General features: G+C 46.0%; 3 protein-coding genes across 3 annotated transcripts; all 3 read left to right on the top strand.

Annotated features, from left to right (window-relative positions):
* Positions 1–3,110: 3,110 nt before the first annotated feature.
* Positions 3,111–8,890, top strand: rom1a (retinal outer segment membrane protein 1a). Its single transcript, XM_086160998.1, has 4 exons — positions 3,111–3,487; positions 6,181–6,611; positions 7,542–7,788; positions 8,063–8,890. Exons 1-4 carry the CDS (start codon positions 3,338–3,340, stop codon positions 8,285–8,287), a joined length of 1,053 nt encoding a protein of 350 aa, XP_086017124.1. The 5' UTR covers positions 3,111–3,337; the 3' UTR covers positions 8,288–8,890.
* Positions 8,891–10,428: 1,538 nt separating this feature from the next.
* On the top strand, positions 10,429–18,125 carry frmd8 (FERM domain containing 8). Its single transcript, XM_086160976.1, has 11 exons — positions 10,429–10,611; positions 12,793–12,890; positions 12,980–13,147; positions 13,235–13,336; positions 13,566–13,624; positions 14,066–14,232; positions 14,604–14,828; positions 15,687–15,810; positions 15,891–16,040; positions 16,277–16,529; positions 17,637–18,125. The coding sequence occupies exons 2-11, from the start codon at positions 12,800–12,802 to the stop codon at positions 17,747–17,749; spliced, it is 1,452 nt and encodes a 483-aa protein (XP_086017102.1). The 5' UTR covers positions 10,429–10,611; positions 12,793–12,799; the 3' UTR covers positions 17,750–18,125.
* A 2,382-nt stretch (positions 18,126–20,507) lies between these two features.
* On the top strand, positions 20,508–25,079 carry vps51 (VPS51 subunit of GARP complex). The gene is made up of 11 exons (XM_086160311.1): positions 20,508–20,897; positions 21,546–21,675; positions 21,756–21,902; positions 22,082–22,301; positions 22,591–23,428; positions 23,544–23,759; positions 23,829–23,912; positions 23,986–24,120; positions 24,199–24,320; positions 24,449–24,536; positions 24,607–25,079. Exons 1-11 carry the CDS (start codon positions 20,718–20,720, stop codon positions 24,865–24,867), a joined length of 2,421 nt encoding a protein of 806 aa, XP_086016437.1. The 5' UTR covers positions 20,508–20,717; the 3' UTR covers positions 24,868–25,079.
* The last annotated feature ends 200 nt before the right edge of the window (positions 25,080–25,279 follow it).

The raw sequence follows: 25,279 nt of genomic DNA on the forward strand, positions 1-25,279 counted from the left end.
GGGGGCAAATGTGATATATTGATCTGTGATTGGAAAATGGAGATCGATCGCCTTGACTGTTTTGCATCCCGAACACAACTTGTATTTATCACCAGCAAAATATATCATTTTGTTTTATTTTCCCTCTAGGCGCATGAGACTTTTTCAGAAAACTGAACTGTATTTATTGATCATGCAAATTCATGTCCTTATAGATTTTAAAGGAAATCCTTCTATTTTATTTTATTTTATTTTTCCCTGGGTGCATGGGACTTTTTCAGAAAATATAACTATTTCTTGATCTTGCAAACTCAAGGGGAATTTCATCTCCTTGTAGATGTTTTAAGAAAATCCTGGCAACTGTGAATCGGAAATTCTGTTTTTAATTTGATTGTATTTTATTTTCCCATGGGTTCATGTGACTTTTTCTGAAATTGAACTTTATGAAGGGGAATTTCTTAATCTAAAAAACTCACAACCTATATTTTCAAAGGAAATCCTAGCAACCGTTAATCTGAAGTTCTGTATTTATTTTATTTATATTTTTATTTATTCATTTATTTTCCCATTAACGCATATGACTTTCCAAACTTGAACTACAATTAATGAAGGGGAATTTTTTAACATAAAAAAGTAACATGCTATATTTTTTAAGAAAAATCCAAACAACTTTTAAATGGAAATTTCAGCAGTTTTATTTTACCTTTAATACTTTTAATTTAATTTTAATTCCTTTTCCCCTGGGTGCATGTGACTTTTTCAGAAAATTAAATAATATTGAATGATCTTGAAAATTTCAGGGAAATGTCTTCACTTGTACAAATCTGTCTCTCTAGATTTTTAAGGAAAATCCTGGCAACCGTTAAACTGAAATTCTGTTTTTTATTTTATTTTATTTTCCCGTGGATGCATGTCACTTTTTCAGAAATTGAACAATATTTTAATTAAGGGGAATTACTTAAGATAAATTGTGTACATTTAATGCAACTTTCTTTTCTTTAATATAATTTTATTTCATTTATAACATGCCTCCATCCACCAGTTCACAGAATTACTTATTCATTCACTCATTCACAGAGTGAATGGCTTTCTGTATCCTGCTTATTCTGACTGCAGAATAAGTGGTGTAGATAATTACTGAATGGATGAATTAATGAAAATTAAGAATAACATCAATACACAAAAATAATTCTTCATTGAAGCAACCGATTTTTCCAACCAATGCTTAAAATTTGACGGTCAATTTCATGTATGTGCTGCTCATAAATATCTCTGATCTATATATGAATACATAAAATACTCTCTCGCACACACACCGACAAAATGAAACCAGCAGATGTACATAGAGATAGAAAAAGTATTTTGTGTATTTAATACAGTGTATTTACAGTTAGAATATCCAAAGTCTAAATATGTAAAAACCCTTGAAGTAAATAAATAGATTCAAAATTAAAATTGTGTGTGTGTGTGTGTGTGTGTGTGTCACTCTGACCACTCGGGGGAGCCATTGTGGGTTGTTGTTTTGTTGGTTTTTTTTTTTCCTCCCAGGTTGTGTGAGATTTTGGCGCCCGTCCTGCCCCCCTCCGCAGGTCCAGCCCTACCTGACCAATCAGGAGCTGGCGTCTCATAAAGGGGCGGGGTTTAATGGAGGGCCGACCATCGACGACATCGGAGCAAAAAGGTCAGTCAACATCCATAGCATCAATGTTCTCATCGGGTCTTCTCCTGAGCTCAACTAGCTGCGCAGATTCAACAAGGTTAGCTTAGCTTAGCTTAGCATACAGCATGGTAGTTAACGTGCAGCGCAGGAAGACGTGAGGACGTCTCCTTTCAAAACAAAACTACTTCCTGTCCTGAAAGTAGTTTTAGGAGCCTGTGGAGGCTCCAGGGCCTCCTCATGCGTGCATGGGGTTCCTCCTTCAGTCCAAACACATGATGGAGGCGCATTTGAGACACTACATTGACCAGACGTGTGAATTAGGGTGAATAAACTGTGTATATGTGAGAGGGTGAATGGTTGTTTGTCTCTATATTTAGTTTGAATGAGAGGGTGAATAGTTGAATTTCTTTATATAACATGTAAATAAGAGGCTGAAAAGGTGTATGGGTCTACAATGAAAGAATGAATGACAGGGTGAATGGAAGCGATTGTATGGCTTCATATGGTGTGTGAATGAGAGGGTGAGTGTGTGTATGTTTCTATGTTGCTCTGTGATTGACTGGCCTGGAATGACTCCAGCGCCTCCACAACCTCAACTGCAGAATGAATGAATGAATGAATGAATGAATGACCCCATGCAAGTACTTTATATAAAAAAAAAAACTTTACTCCCAATATATAAGAATCTTAGTTTAGATGTGACGACACTTGAAGTCACTACACAGTTTAATTTCATTTTATTTTACTTTATTTCATTTTCGGAAATAACTATATTTGATGATCATGATGATTTAAGGGAATTTTTTTTATCATGTCGGTGTAGATTTTTAAGGGAAACCCTGGCCACTCTTAAATTCGTATTCTGTATTTTATTTTATTTTGTTTTATTTGATCCTATTTTATTTTAGTTTCCCATGGATGCATGTGACTTTTTCAGAAATGGAACCATATTTTGATGAAGGGGAAATTCTTCACATAAAATAAACTCACATCCTATGTTTTTAAATTAAATCCTGGTAGATTTTAAAGTAAAATTCTGTATTCAATTTAATTGAATGCAATTTCATTTTATTTAACAAAATTATATTGCATTGTTTTTTAATTCAATTCATTTTTTTGATTTATAATCAACACATTTTATGTCCCCATATTGCACATTAAAAAAAAACTACTTTATCCCCAATTCTTATTTAATTTTACTATATTTTGTGAGCTTCTTGAAAATGTAAGGAATTTCTGATATCCTTATAGATATTGAGGGAAAAATGATGGCAACTGTTAAACTAAGATTCTGTATTTTATTAAGAATCTCAGTTTAGATGTGACACCACTTTATGCCCCTGTGGAGGCGCACATCTGAAGGTTCTTGTTCTCGCGTTACTTCCATCCCGCCGTCGGATCCGTTTTTTTTTTCCCCCCAGGTACGAGTCAGGGCTGCTGAGCAGACAGTTGTCCCGCTTTAATAGGATGGGCGGGCATTAGAGGTAAGACGCTCCCACAAATCCAGAGTGCAGGATCCACTCCTCTGCGCCGTACGGGACTCGTCCACGCCGCACATTTCATTTTTTTTTTTGTTTTTTTTTGACCTCCTCGGCCTCCATTTCTGGCCAGACTAAAGAGCGGCTTCGTCCCTCAGCAAGACACTCGGAGTCCCCACCCTTACCCCCCCTGTCCAACGCTGCCACCGCCGCCGCAACCATGGTGGTGATGAAGATGAAGTTCCCCTTCCAGAAGCGGGTGAAGCTGGCCCAGGGGCTCTGGCTGCTCTCCTGGTGCGCCGCCGTGGCCGGCGCCATCACCTTCACCCTGGGCTGCATCCTCAAGACGGAGCTCCGCAGGAGGGCGGAGGTACGGGCATGAGGCGGGGGCAAAGATTCACCCAACAGCAACTGTGCATTAGTCTGCAGAGTTTACGTGACAACATGCTCCTGATTTTACAACCGAATTAGGACTTGATACATTATAACAGTGTAATAAGGCCTCGACGTGTTATAACAGCGTAATAAGGACTTGAGCTGTCACAAAGACCTGGCGTGTTACAACAGTGTAACTAACACTAGAAGTGTAACAACAGTGTAACAAGGATTTTATGTTTTCCAAGAGTGTAACAAAGCCTTGACGTGTTATAACAGTGTAACAAAGACTTGTCGTGCTATAACAGTGTAATAAGGACTTGGTGTGTTACAACAGTGCAGTAAGGACTTGATATGTAACAAATTTTTAGCAAAGACTTGACATGTTATAACAGTGTAACAAAGACTTGACGTGTTATAACAGTATAATACGGACTTGTGTTATAACAGTGTAAAAGGACTTGTTGTGTTATAACAGTGTAATAAGGACTTGACACATTACAACAGTGTAACAAAGACTGGGGCGACAGCCAGACACAATATGTCAGCGTAGCAACAACATGACCGGGATTATTCGCTTTACACAAACGTGACATAGTCTGGATGTGTTATAATGGTGTCACAAAGTCTTGATGTGTTATAACGTTGTCACAAAGTCTAGATGTGTTGTAACGATGTAACAAAGACTGGCATTGCATCTTAAGTAACAACTTAAGATTTTGTAAGATTTTCCTTTCACTTCTGCAGGATGATCAATTTCAATGTTCTGATTGGAAAGTGAATTTAGCGAATAGGCGCCTTCCGCCATGACGCCAGCCCACAAACACCCGTTAGCTTAGCAACAGCTCATCCAAGATAAACGCAGCAACCTGACAGGTTGGGTCAAACCAACTATTTAAAGTGGGCGTATGGGTGTGATCATGGGATGGATATAACGTCCTTGTCATAATGAGCCCGGCAGATAAACCCCACAGTGACCCACTTCGGGTCCTGACTCATCAAATCAACCATAAACTCCTCCTAATTCCATAATCCAACTTTTTAAAGGTTGTCATTGCGGACGTGGACTCGACACATCGGCCAGAACCCACTCTTTATGGTTAAAATTGAATGACGTCATCATGAATTAAATTAGATTAAATGAAATTAGAAATTCCAGTTGAATTTGCAAAAAAATCATCAATCTTAATTTCATCGGTTCAAAAGTCACATTAACTCATGGAAATCTGAGATTTGAAATGACATTATTAAGAATTTAAAATTAATTTACAATTTATCTATGATTTGAAGATTAATCTTTTTCCAAGTTCCTCCGGTCAGGTGAGGCCATGAAAGGGTTCAGGTCAAAGGTCAAGACGAAAGTCCGCAGTTTCAGTTTCAACAAAAATAACAACAATAATATTAATAATAATATTCATAATGATAATAATCCATGCTCCAAATCCAGAGACCTCAGATTACCTTCTTGTCTCCTTGGTGCTATAGGGCTCATGACACACACACACACACACACACACACACACACACACACACACACACACACACACACACAATTTTATTTATTTACTGCATGTACAATACTCAATTCATGTATTTATATATACATTTATAGCTCTGTGTGTGTCTGTACATCAGTCGTATTTGTGCTGTGTTTCTTTGTGTGTGTGTGCATGTGTGTGTGCATGCACGTGCATACATTCATATACATGCATATGCTTGCATAAACGTGGCCATGTAGATAGATAGATAGATAGATAGACACACATACAAAGAAACACTAACCACAAACACAAGAGAGGGACAGACACACTCTTGTGCACGCACACACACTTGTGAGGCAACTCCACAGAAACACGAGATGCACATACACACATTCGTGCACGCACACACCCATGAGGACTAAACACAAACAATATAGATGCATATACACATCTGTGCACACACACACACAAATGTGCGTGCGGAGACTCCACACAAACACTAAATGGGCACAGACACAAGCACGCATTTACACACATATACACATATTAGGAAACACAAACACTATAGATGGACATACACACAAGTGCGTGCGCACGCACACACACTCATAGAAGGCAACACCACACAAACACGATCCATGGACATACACACTTGTGTGCACAAACACACAGACACACATGTGAGGCAGCAACACACAACCCTATAGATGCACATACACACAGTTGCGCGCACACACAAACAATATAAATGCAAATACACACAGGTGTCCATGCACACACAAACACATATAAGGAAACACAACACAAACAATATAGATGCACATACACAAAGGTGTGCACACACCCACACACGCAAGAGGAAAGTCAACACAGACACTATAGATGCACATGCACACAGGTGTGCACATACAAACACACACACACACTGGGAAACTAAACACAAACAATATAAATGCACATATGCACAGGTGTGCACACACCCACACACGCAAGAGGAAACTCAATACAAACACTATAGATGCACATGCACACAGGTGTGCACATTCAAACACACACACACTGGGAAACTAAACACAAACACTATAGATGCACATACACACAGGCATGCACGCAACACACATATTTAAGGAAACTACACAAACACCAAAGATGCACAGGTGCACAAAGACACACTCTCCGCCCCTGACGTTCCCCGACCATCCCGCAGGTCATGGACAACACGGACGTGCACGTGGTGCCCAACACGCTGATGCTCGTGGGCCTGGCCTCGCTTGGAATCAACTTCTTCGCGTCGCGGATCTGCCAGGACGCGCTGGACGCCGGCCGCTTCCCGCGCTGGAAGACCTTCTTGAAGCCCTACTTCGCCGTGTCCTGCTTCTTCAGTGTGCTGATGCTGTTGGCCGTGATCATGAGCTACGCCATGAAGGGCAGCCTGGAGTCGTCGCTCAGGGCCGGCTTGAGGAACGGCATCCGCTTCTACAAGGACACCGACACCCCTGGACGCTGCTTCCAGAAGCAGAACATCGACCGGCTGCAGATGGAGTTCAAGTGCTGCGGCAACAGCGACTACCGGGACTGGTTCGAGGTCCAGTGGATCAGCAACCGCTACCTGGACTTCAACAGCAAGGAGGTGAAGGAGTAAGTCACCGATTATTGATTGGTTTACTGACCGTGATGATAGATTGTTTAATGGGGGGGGGCTCCCTTGTGTAGCTGCAGAGGAGATTTTGGTCCAACTTCTTTTGTAGAATTTACAGATCCAGTTTTAAGTGATATTATTGGTCTTTTTTTTGTGGGGGGGAGGTATTGATTATTTTATGGAATTTAATTATAATTTTTGTGAAATGTAATGATTATTTTGTGGAATATAATTCTCATTTTTGTGGAATTTATTGATTATTTCATTGAATTTAATTATGTGGGAATTTCATCCTTTTTTTGTCAAATTTAATGATTATTTTTGTGTGATTTATTGTTTCGTTTTGCAGAATTTTTTGATTACTTTGCTTGAATTAAGGAGGATTTTTGTCGAATTTGATTATCATTTTGTGAAATCTATTGACTTCTTTGTTTAATTAAATTCTCATTCTTGTGGAATTTAATGATTTATTGCTTTATAACTTATTGATTATTTGGGGGGAATTTATTGAGGATTTTTTTGGGGATCATTTCTTGTTGACATTTCAGACATCCTTGTGTAATTTCTAATTCATTTTTCACCGACATCGTTCAGACATTTTTCCTAGCTATCTTTTTATTAAATAATATAAATCCTTCACTTAGAGTCCGTGGACATAATTTTTTTCAGTGATTTATCTCTTTTTTCCCCTGATTTTTGCAGAAGATCCCTTTTTTGTGTCATGTTATACTTTTTAGAAATAATAATTTCAAAATGGTCACAATGATTTCCATTTGGATTGAAACACCCAGCTTGATAGGTGACAAATTGATTAATCTTCAGTGAAGAAAATGATGACGTAGCATCCTATTCAGCTCTAATCAAAGCTACAGATTTTGTGAAACGCCAGAGATACGTCACAAACACATGTGGACTTTCCTCCCTTCCAGCCGCGTCAAGAGCAACGTTGACGGCCGCTACCTGGTGGACGGCGTCCCGTTCAGCTGCTGCAACCCCGGCTCGCCCCGGCCCTGCATCCAGTACCAGCTGACCAACAACTCGGCCCACTACAATTACGAGTACCAGACGGAGGAGCTAAACATCCACCTGCGCGGCTGCCGGGAGGCCCTGGTCACCTACTACATGGGCCTGATGAACACCATTGGGGCCGGCGTGCTGTCCATCTTCCTCCTGCAGGTGGGAGGGGGATCTGTGCACACTTTGAACCAGGAGAAGATCCAGAAATCCTGAATTCTTAAAGATAACTTTGTTTTTATCAACGTTTTCATGGTGATAATGGCTCAGCTGATGGTTCTCCATCTTCAGTCAAAGTTGCGAATGAGAGGGTGACTGTCTCAGTGATTGACAGCTGATCCGTCCCGGTTAAGCCGTGCAAACCTGTAAAAAGATACCTAGCGTGGATGAATGAATAAATGACCGGTTTCAACCGCTTCCTCCTCTTCTGTCACAGGGTTCTGTTCTGGTGAGCCTGCGGTTCCTCCAGACCTCCATGGAGGCGGTGGCCGGGAAGGAGAACACCGAGATCGAGACGGAGGGGTACCTGCTGGAGAAGGGCGTGAAGGACACCATCATGGAGTACCTGGACCCGGTGCTCAAGTTCCTCCTGCTGACAAACCAGGTGCAGGAGGGGGCGGCCGACGGGGCCGCTGACGGGGCCGGCCCAGCTAAAGCCTGAAAACCAGCTGCAGCTCGTGTACAGATGTGAATAGTTTTTACACAGAGGTGACACTTTCAACTAAAAAAAAAAAGGAGGAAAAAAAAAAAAGAAAAAAAAAAACTGCAAATTTCTAACTGAAAGAATTTTTTATTTCTGGTCAAACGTAAGGGGTTAACCAATTATCGCTCTGGTTTGAAATGACGGCCCATCCTCGTGTTTAGAAATGTTCTCATTCGTCCCCCCCCCCCCGTGACGTTCGTGTCCAGCAAAAGCGATAAATTGTAAGTAAATAAGAATGCAGTTGAATCAGTAAGGAGGCAGTCGCAGGGGTTTAGGGAGGCGCCAGACTCAACGCAGGAATATCAATATGATTTATTAAAAGCTGAAGGAACCAATCTTTAATTGTGCTTTTCTTTTATTTGAGAATTATTATTTTTTCATTGTATATGTATATTAAATATACATATAAAATGATACATATATTTATATGTTACCAGAAAATGTCAGTGAAGCAGTGTTGATCTTTTTAAAAATGACCGTAATATTCGAAAAGGATGCAGTGACTCAAAACTGATAGGAAAATAAATAAATAAACAAACAAACAAATAAACAAGCAAACAAATAAATAAATAAATACATACATACATAAATACATACATAGATAGATAGATGAATGAATAACGAAAGCAATATTTTTTATTAAATTAATCTATTAACTTCTCAGTAAAAATAAATAATAATAATACATTAATAATAAATACCATCACTGTTTAATTTAAAAAAAAAAAGAATTATACATTAAAAATGCGCATTCAAACTTAAATTGAATAAATGATACAAAAATATATATATGTATCTATATATTTGCAGTATATCTGAAAAAACAGGCTCCAATTGAACCCTTAATGGTGAAGCATAATATTCAATACAATATCCGCATAAAACGCGTTTTCACAAATCAATCGATGAGGGAATTACACCTACTTTTTAAATGTCACCCTCCAGTAATAGCCAGTATTTGTTCTCCGCCCCCCCCCAAATCAGTGAAAGGGCTCGGATTAAGCAGCCTGACTAATCGATGCTGGTAATGCAGCGAAGGCTGTTAAGTGCGTCCTTTGCCCTGACAACGTCCCCCCTAAGCTGCTCACCCTGGCCGCTAATCCCCCACCTGCTGCCCCTGCAGTTCCGAAACACCTGTGTCAGGTGGATGTGAGGCCTCAGCCTGCTGATGCAGACACTGGGAGGACAATACAGCGCATGAAACAGCAGTTACACACAATTCAAAATTTGAATTTTTTTCTTTTTATCAAGGTCACAATTATTAAAGATTTTATGCAATTTTTATGCCACTTTCAGTGTTTTTTTTTTAATTTTATTTTATTCATGCATGTTTACGTTTACTCACTGACAATGGTTGTATGGATGCAGGTGATTTTCAATTGACTTCCGCTTGACTCATTGGGGTTGCTGACAGGATGCTTTGCTTTTTAATTTGCCAGATGTGTTTTCTGTGTGGAATCGGTTGCTTACGGTTTTCAGATTTAGAACAAAATTGTTTACTTTGTAAAATAGCCTCTCCCAGGTGCAGTAAATTAGTATCCAAACTGGTTGTGGCTCACAGTTGAAGTATAACTGGGTAAATAGAAGTGATGTGTAGAACAACACATTGTACTTATGAAAACAGACATCTTCATAAAAGGGATTTTTAATTTTCTTGTCGACAAATAATCTTAATTTTGCATCGCGGGTGCGTGGATTTTGAATAAACACACACACACACACACACACGGGAGGACCCGCAATAGATAAACAGTGACTCCTCAGTAATTAGAGTTGCTGTGACGCAAGAGAGGGGCGGGGCTGCGTCATGACGTAATACGCTCTAACACCTTGCCAGCTGGCTCGGTTCATTCTAGAGATACGCACTTTTTGAGCGACTCATCCGTTATGTTCGGAACCATGCCGTTTTTATGTCATGGGTAAAAAACTCTTCTCCTTACACTCAATCAGGGATTGAGGAAGATGGTGATTGATCAATTGAATGATCCATGATATAAGTGACTCATATTTGAACAAATTGTTTGTTCGAAAAGTTTGAGCACGTCTGTCACGCCCAGTGGTGAGTTGCTCAAAATGAACGGCTCTTTCGTGAAACACATAGAAAAGGAACAGTTGCCGCTGCCCGGGAAGCTAGTTGAACAGACATCTGGCTAGCAGCAACTAGGCGATTAACGGTCAAGCGCCGTTTAACTTAGCCCATGTCTTTTAGCGGTGACATAAAAATAAACATTTCATTTTCTGTCGGGGGAATATACTGAGAGCGGAGGGAACCGAACCGCCAGGTAGGTTTGACAGCACACACACTTTCACCCCCCCCTCTCCAGTTCACTTGCTATGTGGGGAAACACACTAAAAACTAACCAGTGGACAAAGTGATGCAAACATTAGCCCAAATGCCTGACCGGCGGCTCCACGATTGTCGGTCGCCGCCGAAGCGACGGCGACGACATATCGGATGGCCACTTCCGCAAAGTCCAATAAAACCCGGAGCCGAACAGTTTCGCCCACCAGGATAAACTAAAGCCATTGTTTGGGTTTGTCGGTCTATGGACAGGACTAGCACTTGGTTAGCTAGCTAGCCCAGGGCCCCGGAACGATGCCGAAACAGGTCAATATTTCGACATTCTTGTTATTATAGAGCCTAAACCCCGGTAGGACAATAGTCAGAGTCCACTTTGATATCGCTGGTGGATTAAGACCGATGACACGTCCGGATTAAACGGTAATTCCGCTCCCCAACAGGTTGATGTCGAAAGGGATGTTTAGATGGTTGCAGCTCGGCCTGTGGCCACGCGGTGGCGCTGTTGCACACTTTTATCTAAACCGTCAAAATCTCAATATAACAGTGCGTTCCTGGAGAAGGGGGCGAGTTGTAGTCCAGTTATTTGGTGACCGAGCTTTGAAAATGGCTCACAACTAATGTATGAGTCAGTAGACTGAATTAGCCGCCTGTACTAAGGTACACAAGAAAGTATGTTGCACATGCATATAAATAGATATGTACAGAAGGACGCTTAGTATCTGATGTAGCCATCATTTAATTTCGGCACCGCTGCTGAGTAAACACTGCAGGGACACTAACATCAGCTACATGAGATTAACGCGATCTGATCACCTCCAGGGGAAAATGACATTCCACCTTAAGGGGTATTTGGGCACCAACAGAAATAATACTGGTTAGCTAGCTAGCCTACAGCCTAAAGGCGGTGCCATCTGTTTAAATAGGTATGTTTACTTGTAATAATTAACAAATTAAGAACAGTGAGGACAGAGTAAAAGTTAATCCCACTTCAGATGAGGTTGTTTTCAACCTGTAGACGCCATGATCTGGAAAGGTGAAATCGGAGTGCTTGGGTTTTTGGGCCGAAGGACAGAAGATAATTCGGATTATCAGGATTTATAGGATCCATCAGTGGCACATTCTGTGCACCCAAGCGACCGGCGTGTTGACCGAATGGAGAATCTTGTCCGTAATCTGCTGTCTAATATCAGTGGGTCACACGATCAGGAAGTGTGAATAATGCAGTCTGCATGGCGAGATAAGGGTGACGTGAGTCACGCTGCCCTGGTAAGAGTTCATGCGTCTCAATTTTGAAGTGGCGTCCAGCTACTTGAAGCCATAGTGTCCTGTAGGAAGGAGTGTTGAGGTGCAGTCAGGCTGCATCTGGATGAGTCAGATGTTTAGACACTCACCTTTTTTATTCTGACTCCAAACAGTCAATCCAATAAAGTACTTTCAGCCATTGTTTTTTTTTTTTTTAAATTTTTATAAAGCATCCCTTGTTGTTTTAAATCTTAGTAGTATTTAACAAAAAAAAGACCTTTTGTTTTGTTTTTTTTCTACAGGCCTTTTTTGTTCTGATTTTATAGATATTAAAATTCAAAATGTCGAGAATTACTCCAAAGAGTTACTATTTCCAGGTTGACTGTGACTTTAGAAAACAGTCACAGTTGTATATCCACACGACATGTGAATGAGTGGGTCAGTGATTGTATGTCTCTATATGTGGCTCTGTGATCGGTCACCGCCGGGAATCGAGAGGTGGGGTTCCCACAGGATAAGCAGCACCGATAATGAAGGATTCATAAATTAATTTGTTGGAGTCATTAGAACGCAGTCGAAGCACAAAATAAAAAAAGCATGCGCCCGGCCGTTGTGATGACTCAGGCCGATGGTTTCCGGTCTGCTGTGTCGTTACATCATTCTCATATGCTTTGACTGACGGGGGAGCTCTTAGTTCTTGACCTCAGCGTCTTCAGCCCTGCATTTTTCCTGGGTTGATTCCATTACATCTCAAACACACTGGAGGGAAACTCTGTTAGGTCCCGCTAAGGGATGTTCACCTTACTTTCCCAGACCTTTTTCCCCGCTCCTGCTGTCTTCATAGGAGCTCATTTAGGTTCAGTTTGCTCAAGGAATGGCTCTATATTTGGATATTTTGTTGTACCTTCTCCATTCCCAGATCAGAGATGGAAGGAGACGACGGGAGTTTCCCTGCGGATTCGTCGGACAACCAGTCACAGAGAGGTAGCGTCGCTTCCTCTGCGACTCTGTCTCGGGGTAAGTCGGCTAAAAAGTGCCCATGAAACTGGCCGGGGATTTGAAACGCGTCCGTGACGGCCATCGCTTTTCCCCCTGACGTCGAACAGCCCAGGACGTGCTGGTGTACCTGTTTGGTGATACGGCAATACACCTGACGGTAGAAGGCCTCGGCAGCATCACCGTGCAGGAACTGGGCCGGACCGTCCGCGAGGCTCTCCACATCCCGGAGTCCGCCCAGGACGCCTTCGCCTTCTGGCTGACATCACCGCTGCTCGGTGAAAAAACAAACACAGATTCTATGTTTTGCTAAAGCAAATTTACAGATTTCTGAGATTGAAGGGAGGTGTCTGCCTCGTCCTCAGAGCTCCAGCTGAAGTTGAGGCATCAGCCGTACAAACTGTGTCGTCAGTGGAAGGACCTGCTGTACCGCTTCACGGAGGCCTCGGGAGACGACATCTCGCAAGGTGGGGCCCTTCTGTCTGGAAGAAGGCACAGGTTGAGCGGGCGGCTAATGTTAACGTGCTAGCTACGTAGCTAAACCAAAGAGGGTATGGACACTCAGGAAGCTTTATACAGTCGCTAAATGAAGTTTAGCCATAGAGTGGAGCAAAGTGTGCGTGCATGTGTTAAATATGATGAATCACCCAACCTGGACCTTCTCACTGTTCTCTTGTTTTGTCTTTACCCCCTCAGATGAACCTTGTCTCCAGTACCGTCGGAATGTGTTTTATCCCAAATCCAAAGAGCTTCAGGTACTCTTGACCTTTGACCCCCCCCTCCATTTGTCACGCAATTATACAAACGCACGAATTTACCCCTACGTCTGGGTTTCAGTTGCACTCCTTCCATATTCATGGATTCACTCTCGGGCCACCTTCAGGTTCAGCGTCTGTTAGATAATCAAGAGGCTCTCAGCCAATCACAACTCCAGAAAATAGAGCCAATGGTAGAAAACACTTGCTTCCCTTCACGATAAATGTTCAGAGAGTTAAAACTAAGTGTCGCCTTTATTTAGTGGAGGCTCTTCACCAAGAAACAAAAGTCGCAACCGTGGTTTCTGCCCGCTGCGTAGCTCTTGTTTATTCAAAGTTAAAAACCAAAAGAGCTGTGATTGGATGAGATGTGGGGTTCATACCCCGTGACAAATCCCACCCTGACGTCACTGACAGTTTCTCTGTCACCGAAACGACCAGATGGAAGACGAGGTGGTGCTGAGACTCCTGTACGAGGAGGCGAGGGACAACATTCTGACCGGCCGCTACCCCTGCGACCCCGAGCACTGGACGGGCCTGGGCGCCCTGAGCCTGGCCCTGGAGGAAGGGACCGGCCTCAGAGGCCAGACGCTGACTGCCACGATACGGTGAGATCCTAGTTTTCGAGCCGGCATTTGCCAATCAGCCGATAGACGGTGAGAAGCGGATTCATGACCTCCCTCAGGGTCCTTCAGTCCACGCTTCCAAAAGGCCAAACGGCGGCTTTTTGAAGAGCCTCCTACTGGTGGACAAAGGGTTGGGGGCACTCTGAGATGGCCTGGGCGATTAAAAATGGTTAAAGGCCACCGCGGTGTCATGTGGTCAGTGTCTAAAAGAGAAACAGCGCAAACACACACACACACACACACGGTTTTTATCTCATAGAAACACGTTGTGTTGTAGCTTAGCGAAACCTATAGCCTGCAAGTGATTTGCCTCTCGCTGAACGTCTCATGTTTCTTTTTGTTTCGCCCCGCAGGGAGAAGAAGCTGTCGTCGCTTCTGCCGGCGCATGTGTCTGTGGGCGGCGGCGGAGGGTTGTTCTCCACACTGAGGGGCCGCTCTAGCCGCCAGGCGGAGCTGGAACAGGGCCTGGCTGAGGAGTACGGCAAGATCACCACGTCCGTCGGAGCCGCCGGTTCCCCGGAGGCTCCGGTGCTGTTGCGCCAGTACCTCCTCACCTGTCACACCCTGCCGTATTACGGGTGAGGACCACGTTTGTCCCCCAAATCCTCGAGAGGCATCTGTACTGAACCCGCGGGTTAAGGCTCTGAGAGGCGTGAAGATGTTTCCACAGGATTGAAAAATTAGTTCCCCGTGCACTTAGACATGACCACTAGTCTACCCAAAAGGATTAGATCGAGTGCTCCGCTGGGTTTAAAAACACTTCTTTCTTATAAAAGAACAGCGGATCCCTGGCTTATGGATGCATCAACTTTGGAGATTTCCGAGACCGAGCCATCGCTCAGTGGATTTTCTGCTTTGTGATTCGAGCCTAGATTTGAGTTAGGATCAGCAGGGTGAGCGCTTGACACTGACGTGGTCGCCGCTGTCCGAGAAGTGCGGTTTAAGTGCCCGGAGAAAAATCATGGAAAAACATGAGCGAGGTGCAGGAGATAGCAGGAAAGTCAGCGATGGATTGATGGTTTTTAAAAGAGGAGCGGCATTCACTCATTAACTGTAGTTTAGCCATAAAGTGAAGCAAAGCATGCAAATTGCATTTAGCAACACATTGTAGCATTTAGTGTAGCAAGTAAGTTAAGTGATAGAGCACCGATTGGGGAAACTCCTCCAGCCTCCTCTGCTGATTTCTTTCTTTCTTCTGTTCATTTTTTTTCATCTAATAAGATGTAACAAAACCAGGGGGCTGGAACAGATTCATAGCATTTGAGTTCATTGTAACAGGGGCATTTAATTCGACTCGAGCAACTTGAGTTACAAGCTCGGTCAAGGAGCCCATTGAACTCTGAAGTCAAGGTGTGACTGTACGAGGAAAGCAACTCCGTGGGTTCAGGGTTTGAGAGAGCTTTGCGTCTAAGCCCCTTCCCACTGCTGCTCCGCAGCTCCGCGTTCTTCGTCGGTGAGATTGACAAGCCGGCACAAGGCATACTCCAGCGGGCGAAGCGCAAGGCGGTCAGCGTGGGGATCTGCCTGGAGGGGGTCTACGTGATGGATGTCAAGGAGAAGGTCAGAACCAAGCGTCTGCGGGCCGGTTGGGGAAACTTCTTTTTTAATTATTCGCGGCTCTGGTGTGTGTCCTCCCTCAGCATGTGCTGATCGGCCTGCGATTCCACGAGCTGTCTTGGGACCACAGCTACCCTGAGGAAGAGGGCGACTCCCACATCCTGTGGCTGGAGTTCGACGGGGAGGAGGACGGGACCCCCGTCAACAAACTGCTGAAGATCTACTCCAAACAAGTAAATTTGAAACTTGCCTCTCCGTCCGGATGGACTTTCAGATGAAAACAAACCAGAAAATCAGATGTCTCTATATGTGTACTCTGTGATTGATAAGTGATATTGGTGAAACCCTGTCTCTCATTCAATGATTGGCTCAAGCCTGCCCTAATCTTGAACACATGAATTGGAGTTACAAGCTTCTGGATTTTCTGGAATGTTGACGTCTTTGTCGTCTCGCGTTCCCTCTCGATCAGGCGGAGCTGATGAGCGGCTTCATTGAGTTCTGCGTGGAGCTGAGGTCGGTGTCTGAGGGTGGAGCTGCTGCCGCCGCCGCCACCGGCAACACATCTGAGATGGACGGCGAGGCCACCGTGTCCCAGCAGCCCGCCGGGCAAGACGGCAGCACTAAGAATGGGCGTGGCAGGCGGCGCGGGAATCTACACAGACAGGGCAGCGTTGTCTGCAACCGCGTCCATTCGCTCAACACCATCAGCTATGTGGACAACGGTGAGGGTGAGGGGTCGGTCGACTGACGGTCGTCAAAAGATGGTCCCACAAGTGTTCTCTTTCTTGAGTAGAAGCTGCAGACAGATTTTAATATCAAAACAAATAAAGTGAAACCAAATTCACAACTGGGAACAGGGAGATGTGCAGAATTGCAGTAACTATAGAGGAACAAAGTTGATGAGGAATACAATGAAGTATGGGCAAAGAGTAGTGGAAACTAGACTGAGAGCATTTGTGAGCAGCAGTATGGGTCCACGCCTTTGAAAGTGTGCTACAGATGCAGTATTTGCTTTAAGAATGCTGGCAGAGAAATACAGAGAAGGTCAGAGAGAGCTGCATTGGGCCTTTTGTGGATCGAGGAAAAAGCATATGAAAGGGTGCCAGGAGAGGAACTATGATATTGTATGAGGAAGTCAGGAGTGACCGATAAGTATGTTGGACTGGTGCAGGACATGTATGCCAGCTGTGAGGCAGAGATGAAGTGTGCTGTAGGTGTGACAGAGAACTTCAAGGTTAAGGTGGGAAAACATCTGGGGTTAGCTCCGAGCTCCTTCTTGTTTGCTGTGGTCATGGACAGGCTGACAGAAGAAGTTAGACAGGAACCTCAAGGGACCATTGTGACATTGTGATGACATTGTGATCTGTAGCGAGAGGGATGAAGGTTAGTTACAGCAAGACAGAATACATGGAAAGGTGTACAAGACAGTGGTGAGACCAGAGATGCTGTATGGTAAAGACAGGAAGCAGAGCTGGAGGCAGCAGTGATGAAGATGTTGAGGTTCTCTTTGGGAGTGACTAAGATGGAGAGGATCAGGAATGAGGCTATCAGAGGGACAGCACATGTTTGATATTTTGGGGATTAAGTCACGCGGAGATGGTCGGACATGGACATAGGAAAGGTGGTGGATGCTAAGGTTGGAACCACCAGCCAGGAAGTCTCGAAGAAGACTTGAGAAGAGGTTTATGGATGAGGGAAAGGGGACAGAAAGTGAGTTGGCGCAAGAGAAGAGGGTTGGATGAAGGAGGTTGATTCACTGCGGTAGCAGCCCAAAGGGAACTACACGTTAATGACAACTAACTGGCCTGCCATCTCCTCTCGCCTTTCAGGAAAGGAAATCAAACGGCTGAAGCCGAAGAGAGCCACGTCCTTCTTCAGCCGGCAGGCGTCTTCGCCCGCCTACTCGGCCGTCCAGGTGACGGAGAGCCTGGAACAGGGATAGGACCCCGCCGGCGCCCCGGCCTCCCGCTCCCGCCGAGACCAAACCTGAACAGTTTTTTTGTTTGTTTTGTTTGTTTTTCTTTCAAACGCAACGACGGAAGCAGAAAGACTCACCGGAGAGATTCAACGGAAAGCATGCGTGAACAAAACGGACCAAGCAAGGGATCGAAGTGTGAGTGAGGATATTTATGTTTGCAGGCACGCGCATTAGGGACAATACGCTAAAGTACGCCAACGCTTCCAGGGTCAAACCGAAAATGTTCCCACAGGGAATTTAAAAACACTCCCAGATTGGGGGTGAACCTGCTCCCGGCTGATCCCAGAGCCTTAGAGATTACTCACACCGTGACGACTACCTGCTGATCTTATGCCCCCCCCCCGTACACACACAAACACACACATCGCCACAATGCTAAGTGCTTTTATCTGAACTTGTGAAACCTCATCCGAGCACCGCGCTGCGTTATCCTCCTCCAATCTCAAGAAGGGGGAAGTGCATTGTGACGTTGCAACATCGCCCCGCCGCTTCATCTCCTCAGAGGACGGCGAGACGCACCCGGTGTGACAAAACACTGTCGTGGGGCAGGTGTGGCGGGGGGTTAGTCAGCTTCTTCGTTGCCTTGGACAGGGTCACGGCCACTTCAGTAGGTAAGGTGCAGAGGAGGTTTCTGGGCCGCTGTTAGAGAGCAAGAGGAGGCAGTATGGGAGCGGAGTGGCTCTGCTGTGGAAGTTACCTGTGAGTACACACACACACACAAACACACTTCGGCTTCTATCCTGCAGCTGTCTTTTCAAAGAAACTAACTGTCACGACCGATCGCAGCGACGCACCCGCCCAACTCCTCAAACGCAAAAGAGGAGCTAAAAATAGAAAAAGGAAAATCAGTCGCTGTCAGCTGCTGGAAAAAGAGTTGGATGTTTTTCTCGCAAAAAGTGACCATTTGGACGCCGACGTGAATGGGCGTTGCCTAGCGACAGGATGGCGCGGGTCAGCTGACCGAGGACTCCACACTCAAAACCAAAGTTTTTGTTATTTCGGCACGACACTAATACAGGCAGAGTACACCTCGGCGTCTTCCCCGAATCTCCCGAATATGCGAGCCTGCAGAACATTTGTACTTTTCTACACTCGGGTGCCTCCACACTATGCATGTCACATCGTAGAATAGGCATTCCAGCACGTTACGTTACCCCGCACTACGAGCGCCTCACTGTAAACCACTGATTCTTTGTTTTTGTGCTCGTCGCGGTTCATCAGAGGATGTTCGATTTCCATTTTTCATAAAACTTGAGAGTCCTGCGCCCGAGGATCGCCCGACGGGCAGGTTGGCAACGCGGCGGGAAACATTAAGTGCCTTTTGTGTTTGCGACGACTTTATACCAGAACTCTCGGAAACCAGGGACGGACAATTTGATTGACGGGCGAATTGTGTTTTGTAGTATTATTTACAAATTTTTCTCTGCCATCTCTGCACCGTGAGTCTCTTCCTTTCTTAGTGCAGCGGTTGGATTTTGTAAACTGACACGCGAAGAGAAGCCCATTTCCCTGAGTATCTTTTTGAAAGGACTTTTTACTGCACGACTCTTGGCACTTTGAGTCGGACGCCGGTTTTCAAACACACTTCCCCCCCTCACTTCTCCAAAACATGGTCGCATCAGCAATATTCAAATATTTATGGCGGCAAATAATCTTTTTTTTTTATGTAACTATGCGGAACGGTGTCAGAGGTGTCCATATTTGTAGTTCCCAGCCATATCCACTCGTCATACGACCTGTTCCTCCCGTGGTGCTTCTTTTTCATGCAATTTCATTTAATCCCTCCCCAACAAAAAAAATATGGCTTTGAATGTAAGTATGTTTTTTTTTTGTTGTTTACAAACCATGTACAACACAGGGCTTTTCTAACCTTTTTTTTTCCACAAACACTAACATGCTACATTTTGTAATTCCTACTGTGAAAATGATTTTATGTACTAAAACCAGCCCGCTGCAGACGACTTTCTGTTTTAACTACAATTACTGTTAACCTGAAGCAAATCACAGGATAAAGGTTCACTCGCCGTGTTTCCATGTATGCAGTATATATATATATACAGGTTTTTATATATATATATAAAGAGAGAGAAAGAGAATATTAAATCTATGACCAATAAAATGTTTTTGTTTTGCTGCCCTTCAGCTCTGTGTCTGTGATTTCACTTTTATCTTCTTTTGCGGACAGGATTATCTCATTAAAATCACAGGTATGATCTACAAATTGTATATTTATGACATATATCTTTAATTATTTTTTGGCCTTGTCACAACTATAATACTGTTTATGTTGTGACAGTGACCTGGAAGTCCGCCCAGGAAGTTTAATTTTTTGTAATTACTGCTGAAAAGCTGTCTAAATGTAAAATTACAAGACAATTAACAGTTGGTGCACAGTTACGTTACCCCGCACTACACCCTTTTTTTTTTAAATCAAATAATGCATAAAATCTAAATGGAAAATTCCCACTAAAGTGATTCATACATATTACAACATGTTACTAAAACCAAGTATATCAAAACTGAAGGGTAATTGTAAGGATAAAAGGAAAGGAAGTCAAAATTTAAAATCAAAGAGTAGGGAGGAACTACGGATACAAAATGAACCCCTCCTCTAAAGAACGAAGTCACCACGTCCCTCTCGCTGGAACGCAGGATTACTATCTTGATCATGTATTTACTCTTTGCACAAGTAACGCCGGCTGGCTACGAAGCCGGAAGTGGTTGGACACTTAAGCTAGCTGCTAGTTATTGATGGGTAATATGGCGAAATAAGAAAAACAGTTTGTTTATCAAATATAAACGAATATCGGGAGTCTTCGCAGCGGGCCGCGGAGCCGCCAGGTTACCGCGCCGTTAACTCTCCCTTCTGTCGGACCGACGGCTCCGCGTTCACGGTGTTTCCGTTCGCACGAACAGCTGGTCGCGGCTCGTCATGGATGCAGAGGCGGGCGGCGAGGCGGCGGAGGACCGCGGGAGGAGGCGCAGGGTGCACGGCATGCTGAAGCTCTACTACGGCCTGAACGAGGAGGGGAAGTCCGCCGAGCAGCAGGAGTCCCTGGATCCCTGCGACATCAACGGGCCGCATTTCGACCCGGAGCATTACCTTAACAAGGTGAGACCCTCCCCGCCACCGCGGTATGCAGGCTCACATGATTAGCATCACACTGCTAGCTATGCTAGCAACTCCTTGATGTCAGTCATCTGAGGTCTGCAGGGAAGATGGTGCAGATACAAAACAAAGCTTTAGATGTGAGACCTTGTGTCATAGTGATTTATAAAAATGCACAAAAGCTGAGCTAAGAGTTGGGGTAGTATATGGTTAATATCTTTCACAGATAGTAAAGCACAAATATAGTTTTAAAGTACTATTGTGGTCAGGGTATCTTTTGGGGTAGAAAGAAAGAGAGAGAGAGACAGAGATAGAAAGTAGGACTGCAAAAGAGGCGGGAGCCATGAAGGTTGGGAGGGACAACCGATGGTAATAACAGCAGTAGTGCTAGTAGTCAACATGATGCAGTGATAGCTTTAATATTCTTAAAAGAATGAATGGTGGATACCTGGAAAGGCTCCGGGGTGCTTGCCATATAAGACAGCCCAGGGACTCAGGAGAAGATACGAGGTTCCCCTCGGGACCAGAAGAAGATAAGGGGATCACACTTATTGATTCTATGAGCAACAGTTTGCTGAATATGAGCACAACAGCTATCACATGCTGTAAACGCTGGCCGGTGGTGGCGGTGTGTCCTGTGTCCTCGTGCAGCTGCGGCGGGAGTGCTCGCTCACGGAGCTGATGGATCAGGAGACCTGCATGGTCAAGCAGATTCGCTCGCTGGACAGCGACATGCAGACACTGGTGTATGAGAACTACAACAAATTCATATCAGCCACAGGTGAGGCCTGTTCCGTCTTGTTCGCCGTGGGGTGAGAAGTACTGGCATCGCTGAAACGCTGGTACTTCTGCCGACACCAGACACCATCAGGAAGATGAAGAACGACTTCAAGAAGATGGAGGACGAGATGGACTGCCTGTCGGCCAACATGGAGGCCATCACGGAGTTCAGCGCTCGTATCAGCGGCACCCTGCAGGACCAGCACGCGCAGATCACCAAGCTCTCGGGTGAGTCCACACAGAATCACCAGCACCATGGTTCCTGCTAGTACTAGCATGGTGCCAGAATGCTAGCTGGATAGGTCTTTAACTGGCAAGGAACATCAGGACCTCAAACTGCATCCTGAGCAGCTGGAATAGCAGCGGGATCCATGGTTCCACCATCTCACCCCCCCTCCTTCTCCCAGGGGTCCACACCTTGCTGCGCAAGCTGCAGTTCCTGTTCGAGCTGCCCGCCCGACTGAACAAGTGTCTGGAGCTGCAGGCGTACTCCCAGGCGGTGACGTCCCACCGCCGCGCCCGCTGCGTGCTGCAACAGTACAGCCATCTGCCCTCCTTCAAGGGCATCCAGGATGACTGCCACGCCATCATGGAGAAGCTGGCGCAGGAGCTCCGCCAGAAGTTCAGGTGGGGAATCCCTCAGGTTTAAGCCAGAGTAGAGACGGGTCCTCTGGGAATCTCCCACGTTCTCAAGCCTGGGTTCTCCTGGTTCCTCCTACAATTCAAAGATGGCTCGATTGACAATGAAAATCATCCGTAGGCATGAATGAGAAGGTGAAAGGCTGGATGTCACTATTTGATTGACAGGTCAGGTTAAACCCCACCCTGTCGTGCAGTGGCAGCCCCGCCCCTGAGAGTCTTTTTAATTGGATAGTTATAGATGATGAATGAATGAATGAATGACTCTCCGTGGCAGGGACGGAGGGTCGAGCGCCAAGGATCTGTCGGAGTGTGTGGAGCTGCTGCTACAGCTGGACGAGCCGGCCGAGGAGCTCTGCGAGAAGTTCTTGAGCCACGCTCGCTCCCGGCTCGAGGCCGACCTGCGGGGCCTGGAGGCGGAGATACGCCCTTCTGCCGCCGCTGACAAATCCGCCCTCCATTCGCTGGCGTCCAACACTGACATCCTAGAGTTCATCGACCGCGGCTGCAATGAGTTCGTCAGCAGCCTGTGTTTGGTCATCACCTCCTACCAGGAGCTCTTTGTCAGCCAGTCCCAGAGCTCCGACGAGCTAGCGTCCAAAAACATCCCCCAGATGGCGAGCGCAAAGCTGCACGCCTTCGTGGATGACCTCGCCGCCCGCTATTTCTCCCTGGTGGAGCGGCGGATACAGGAGGAGAAAGGGGTGGCGGACAACTCTCTCCTGGTGCGAGCACTGGACCGCTTCCACCGCCGGCTGCAGGCGGTGTCCAAGTTGCTCCCGGGTTCTTCGGTCCCGAGCAGCGGCACCGACATCGTGATCCGGGCGGCGACGGAGCGTGTCCGCCAGTATCTGGCCGCCCTGCAGAGCTTCTACATGGACAGCCTGACGGACGTGAGGCAGGCGTTGGCGGCGCCGCGTCTCTCGGTGGCAGGGGCGGGGGCGGCGCCAGGGGGCGGCGGAGCCCCGCTCAGCGGCCGGGACTCGGCTGCCAGCCTCCCCGAGCTGCTCTCCTCCCTGTCTGCCTCCATCCTCAACCAGATCAAGTCGGTGCTGGCATCCGTGCACCTCTTCACCGCGAAGGACATCACCTTCTCCAACAAGCCCTACTTCAAGGTGGGTGAGCAACGCAGATGCCTGTAAATTGCGTTCATTAAGCTTTCATTGTTATTACAATCATTCATCCAGTTTCTTGCCAACCTTTTAGATTGAAGTCATATTTTTATTGCAGGGGGAGTTCTGCTGTCAGGGCGTGCGCGAGAGCCTGGTGGTCAGCTTCATCCGCTTTGTGTGCCAGTCATCGCGGCAGTTCTGTGAGAGCGCTGGCGACAAGGGCGGCTCCACGCCGCCGGCGCTCCTGCTGCTCCTCTCCCGCCTCTGCCTAGACTATGAGACCTCCACCATCTCCTACGTCCTCACGCTCACCGACGAGCAGTTCCTGGTGCAGGTAGGCGCCGCCTCCGACTTCGTCTTCTCTGCTTCCTCCGGTGTTAACGTCGCCTCGTCCTTTCCGCAGCACCACAGCCCGGTGACCCCAGTCACTGCCCTGTGTGCAGAGGCCAGGGAGGCGGCACAGAAGCTCCTCAACCACTACGTCAAGGTAGCGCTCCTCCGACTGCCTCCTCCAGCGTTCCTCTTTCAGCATCTCACTCCTTATGTTCTTCTTCCGGCAGGTCCAGGGCCTCATCATATCCCAGATGCTGAGGAAGAGTGTGGAGACCCGCGACTGGGTGAACACCATCGAGCCCCGCAACGTCCGGGCGGTGATGAAGAGGGTGGTGGAGGACACCACCTCCATCGACGTCCAGGTCAGGTTCATGGGACACATAGCAGCCTGTCGTGCCGGGCCTGATCAAAGCTGAAGCCTCCCGTGTTCTTCATCGCAGGTCGGGCTCTTGTACGAGGAAGGGGTGAGGAAAGCTCACAGCAGCGACTCCAGCAAGAGAACCTTCTCTGTCTACAGCAGCTCGCGCCAGCAGGCACGCTACGCCGCCAGCTACACCCCGAGGTGCGGCTTGTTAGCGGGGGAATGTAGCATAGCGCTCAGAATGTGGAGGGTGGAGGGCGAGGTAGAAGGGCTTGGTAGGTTTCTTGGTTTTTGTCAAATGAGTGGAAACTGGTCTTCTCCGCCTGCAGCGCCCCCATGGACACTAACCTGCTGAGCAACATCCACAAGCTGTTCTCCGAGCGGATTGACATCTTTAGCTCGGTGGAGTTCAACAAGGTGAGCAGGCATACACGAGGGCATGCTCTGCACACACACACACACAGATGCTCACCTGTTGCGTTCGCAGGTGTCCGTAATGACGGGGATCATCAAGATCAGTCTGAAGACCTTCCTGGAATGCGTCCGGCTGCGGACGTTCGGCCGCTACGGGCTGCAGCAGATCCAGGTGGACTGCCACTACCTGCAGCTCTACCTGTGGCGCTTCGTCTCCGACGAGAACCTGGTCCACTTCCTGCTGGACGAGATTGTGGGGAGTTCCGCCCACCGCTGCCTGGACCCCGCGCCCATGGAGCAGAGCGTCATCGAGGTCATCTGCGAGCGGGGTTGAAGGTCACGGACTCGATAATCTGGTCAAACACTGGAATAGCTCCTCTCTTCCACGGCTGTGAAATGGAAACAAACAAGCTGAATGTCTATTTAAAATAATCAGAAAGGAGACATGGGAAATCTAGCAGTTGTCCTCCCAGCCTGGGACCCGGCCAGGAATGTCAACAAAGGGTTAAATGTGTTTAAATAAATCTGAAATAAAAAGTGTGAATGGAAGAGTCTGGATGCTCTTGGCCTTTTCTTTAAAAATGATCACTGATTTAACTTTTTCATGTGCAAGTTTATCCACAGTCAAATGGTGCAGCTTTATATCCAACAACTGATAAAACTGCTTTCTTGCAAGAAAAGGCACCTTAATGTATAGAAAGCAAACACAAGCTAGAATATCCAAATTGTTTTTTCTTTTCAAAAGC

This window comes from Fistularia commersonii, chromosome 15 (genome assembly GCF_037954325.1).
Source record: "Fistularia commersonii isolate RoL2024-O1a breed Wild chromosome 15, RoL_Fcom_v1.0, whole genome shotgun sequence".
Taxonomy (NCBI): Eukaryota; Metazoa; Chordata; class Actinopteri; order Syngnathiformes; family Fistulariidae; genus Fistularia; species Fistularia commersonii.

Excerpts from the sequence above, each read along its gene's own strand:
- rom1a (XM_086160998.1), top strand. The coding sequence starts at position 3,338 with ATGGTGGTGATGAAGATGAAGTTCCCCTTCCAGAAGCGGGTGAAGCTG. Across the intron at positions 3,488-6,180 it reads AGCTCCGCAGGAGGGCGGAG|GTCATGGACAACACGGACGT; the intron begins GTACGGGCATGA and ends ACCATCCCGCAG. Across the intron at positions 7,789-8,062 it reads TGTCCATCTTCCTCCTGCAG|GGTTCTGTTCTGGTGAGCCT; the intron begins GTGGGAGGGGGA and ends CTTCTGTCACAG.
- frmd8 (XM_086160976.1), top strand. The coding sequence starts at position 12,800 with ATGGAAGGAGACGACGGGAGTTTCCCTGCGGATTCGTCGGACAACCAG. Across the intron at positions 13,337-13,565 it reads GGGAGACGACATCTCGCAAG|ATGAACCTTGTCTCCAGTAC; the intron begins GTGGGGCCCTTC and ends TTACCCCCTCAG. Across the intron at positions 14,829-15,686 it reads CACACCCTGCCGTATTACGG|CTCCGCGTTCTTCGTCGGTG; the intron begins GTGAGGACCACG and ends GCTGCTCCGCAG.
- vps51 (XM_086160311.1), top strand. The coding sequence starts at position 20,718 with ATGGATGCAGAGGCGGGCGGCGAGGCGGCGGAGGACCGCGGGAGGAGG. Across the intron at positions 20,898-21,545 it reads CGGAGCATTACCTTAACAAG|CTGCGGCGGGAGTGCTCGCT; the intron begins GTGAGACCCTCC and ends GTCCTCGTGCAG. Across the intron at positions 23,913-23,985 it reads TCCTCAACCACTACGTCAAG|GTCCAGGGCCTCATCATATC; the intron begins GTAGCGCTCCTC and ends TTCTTCCGGCAG.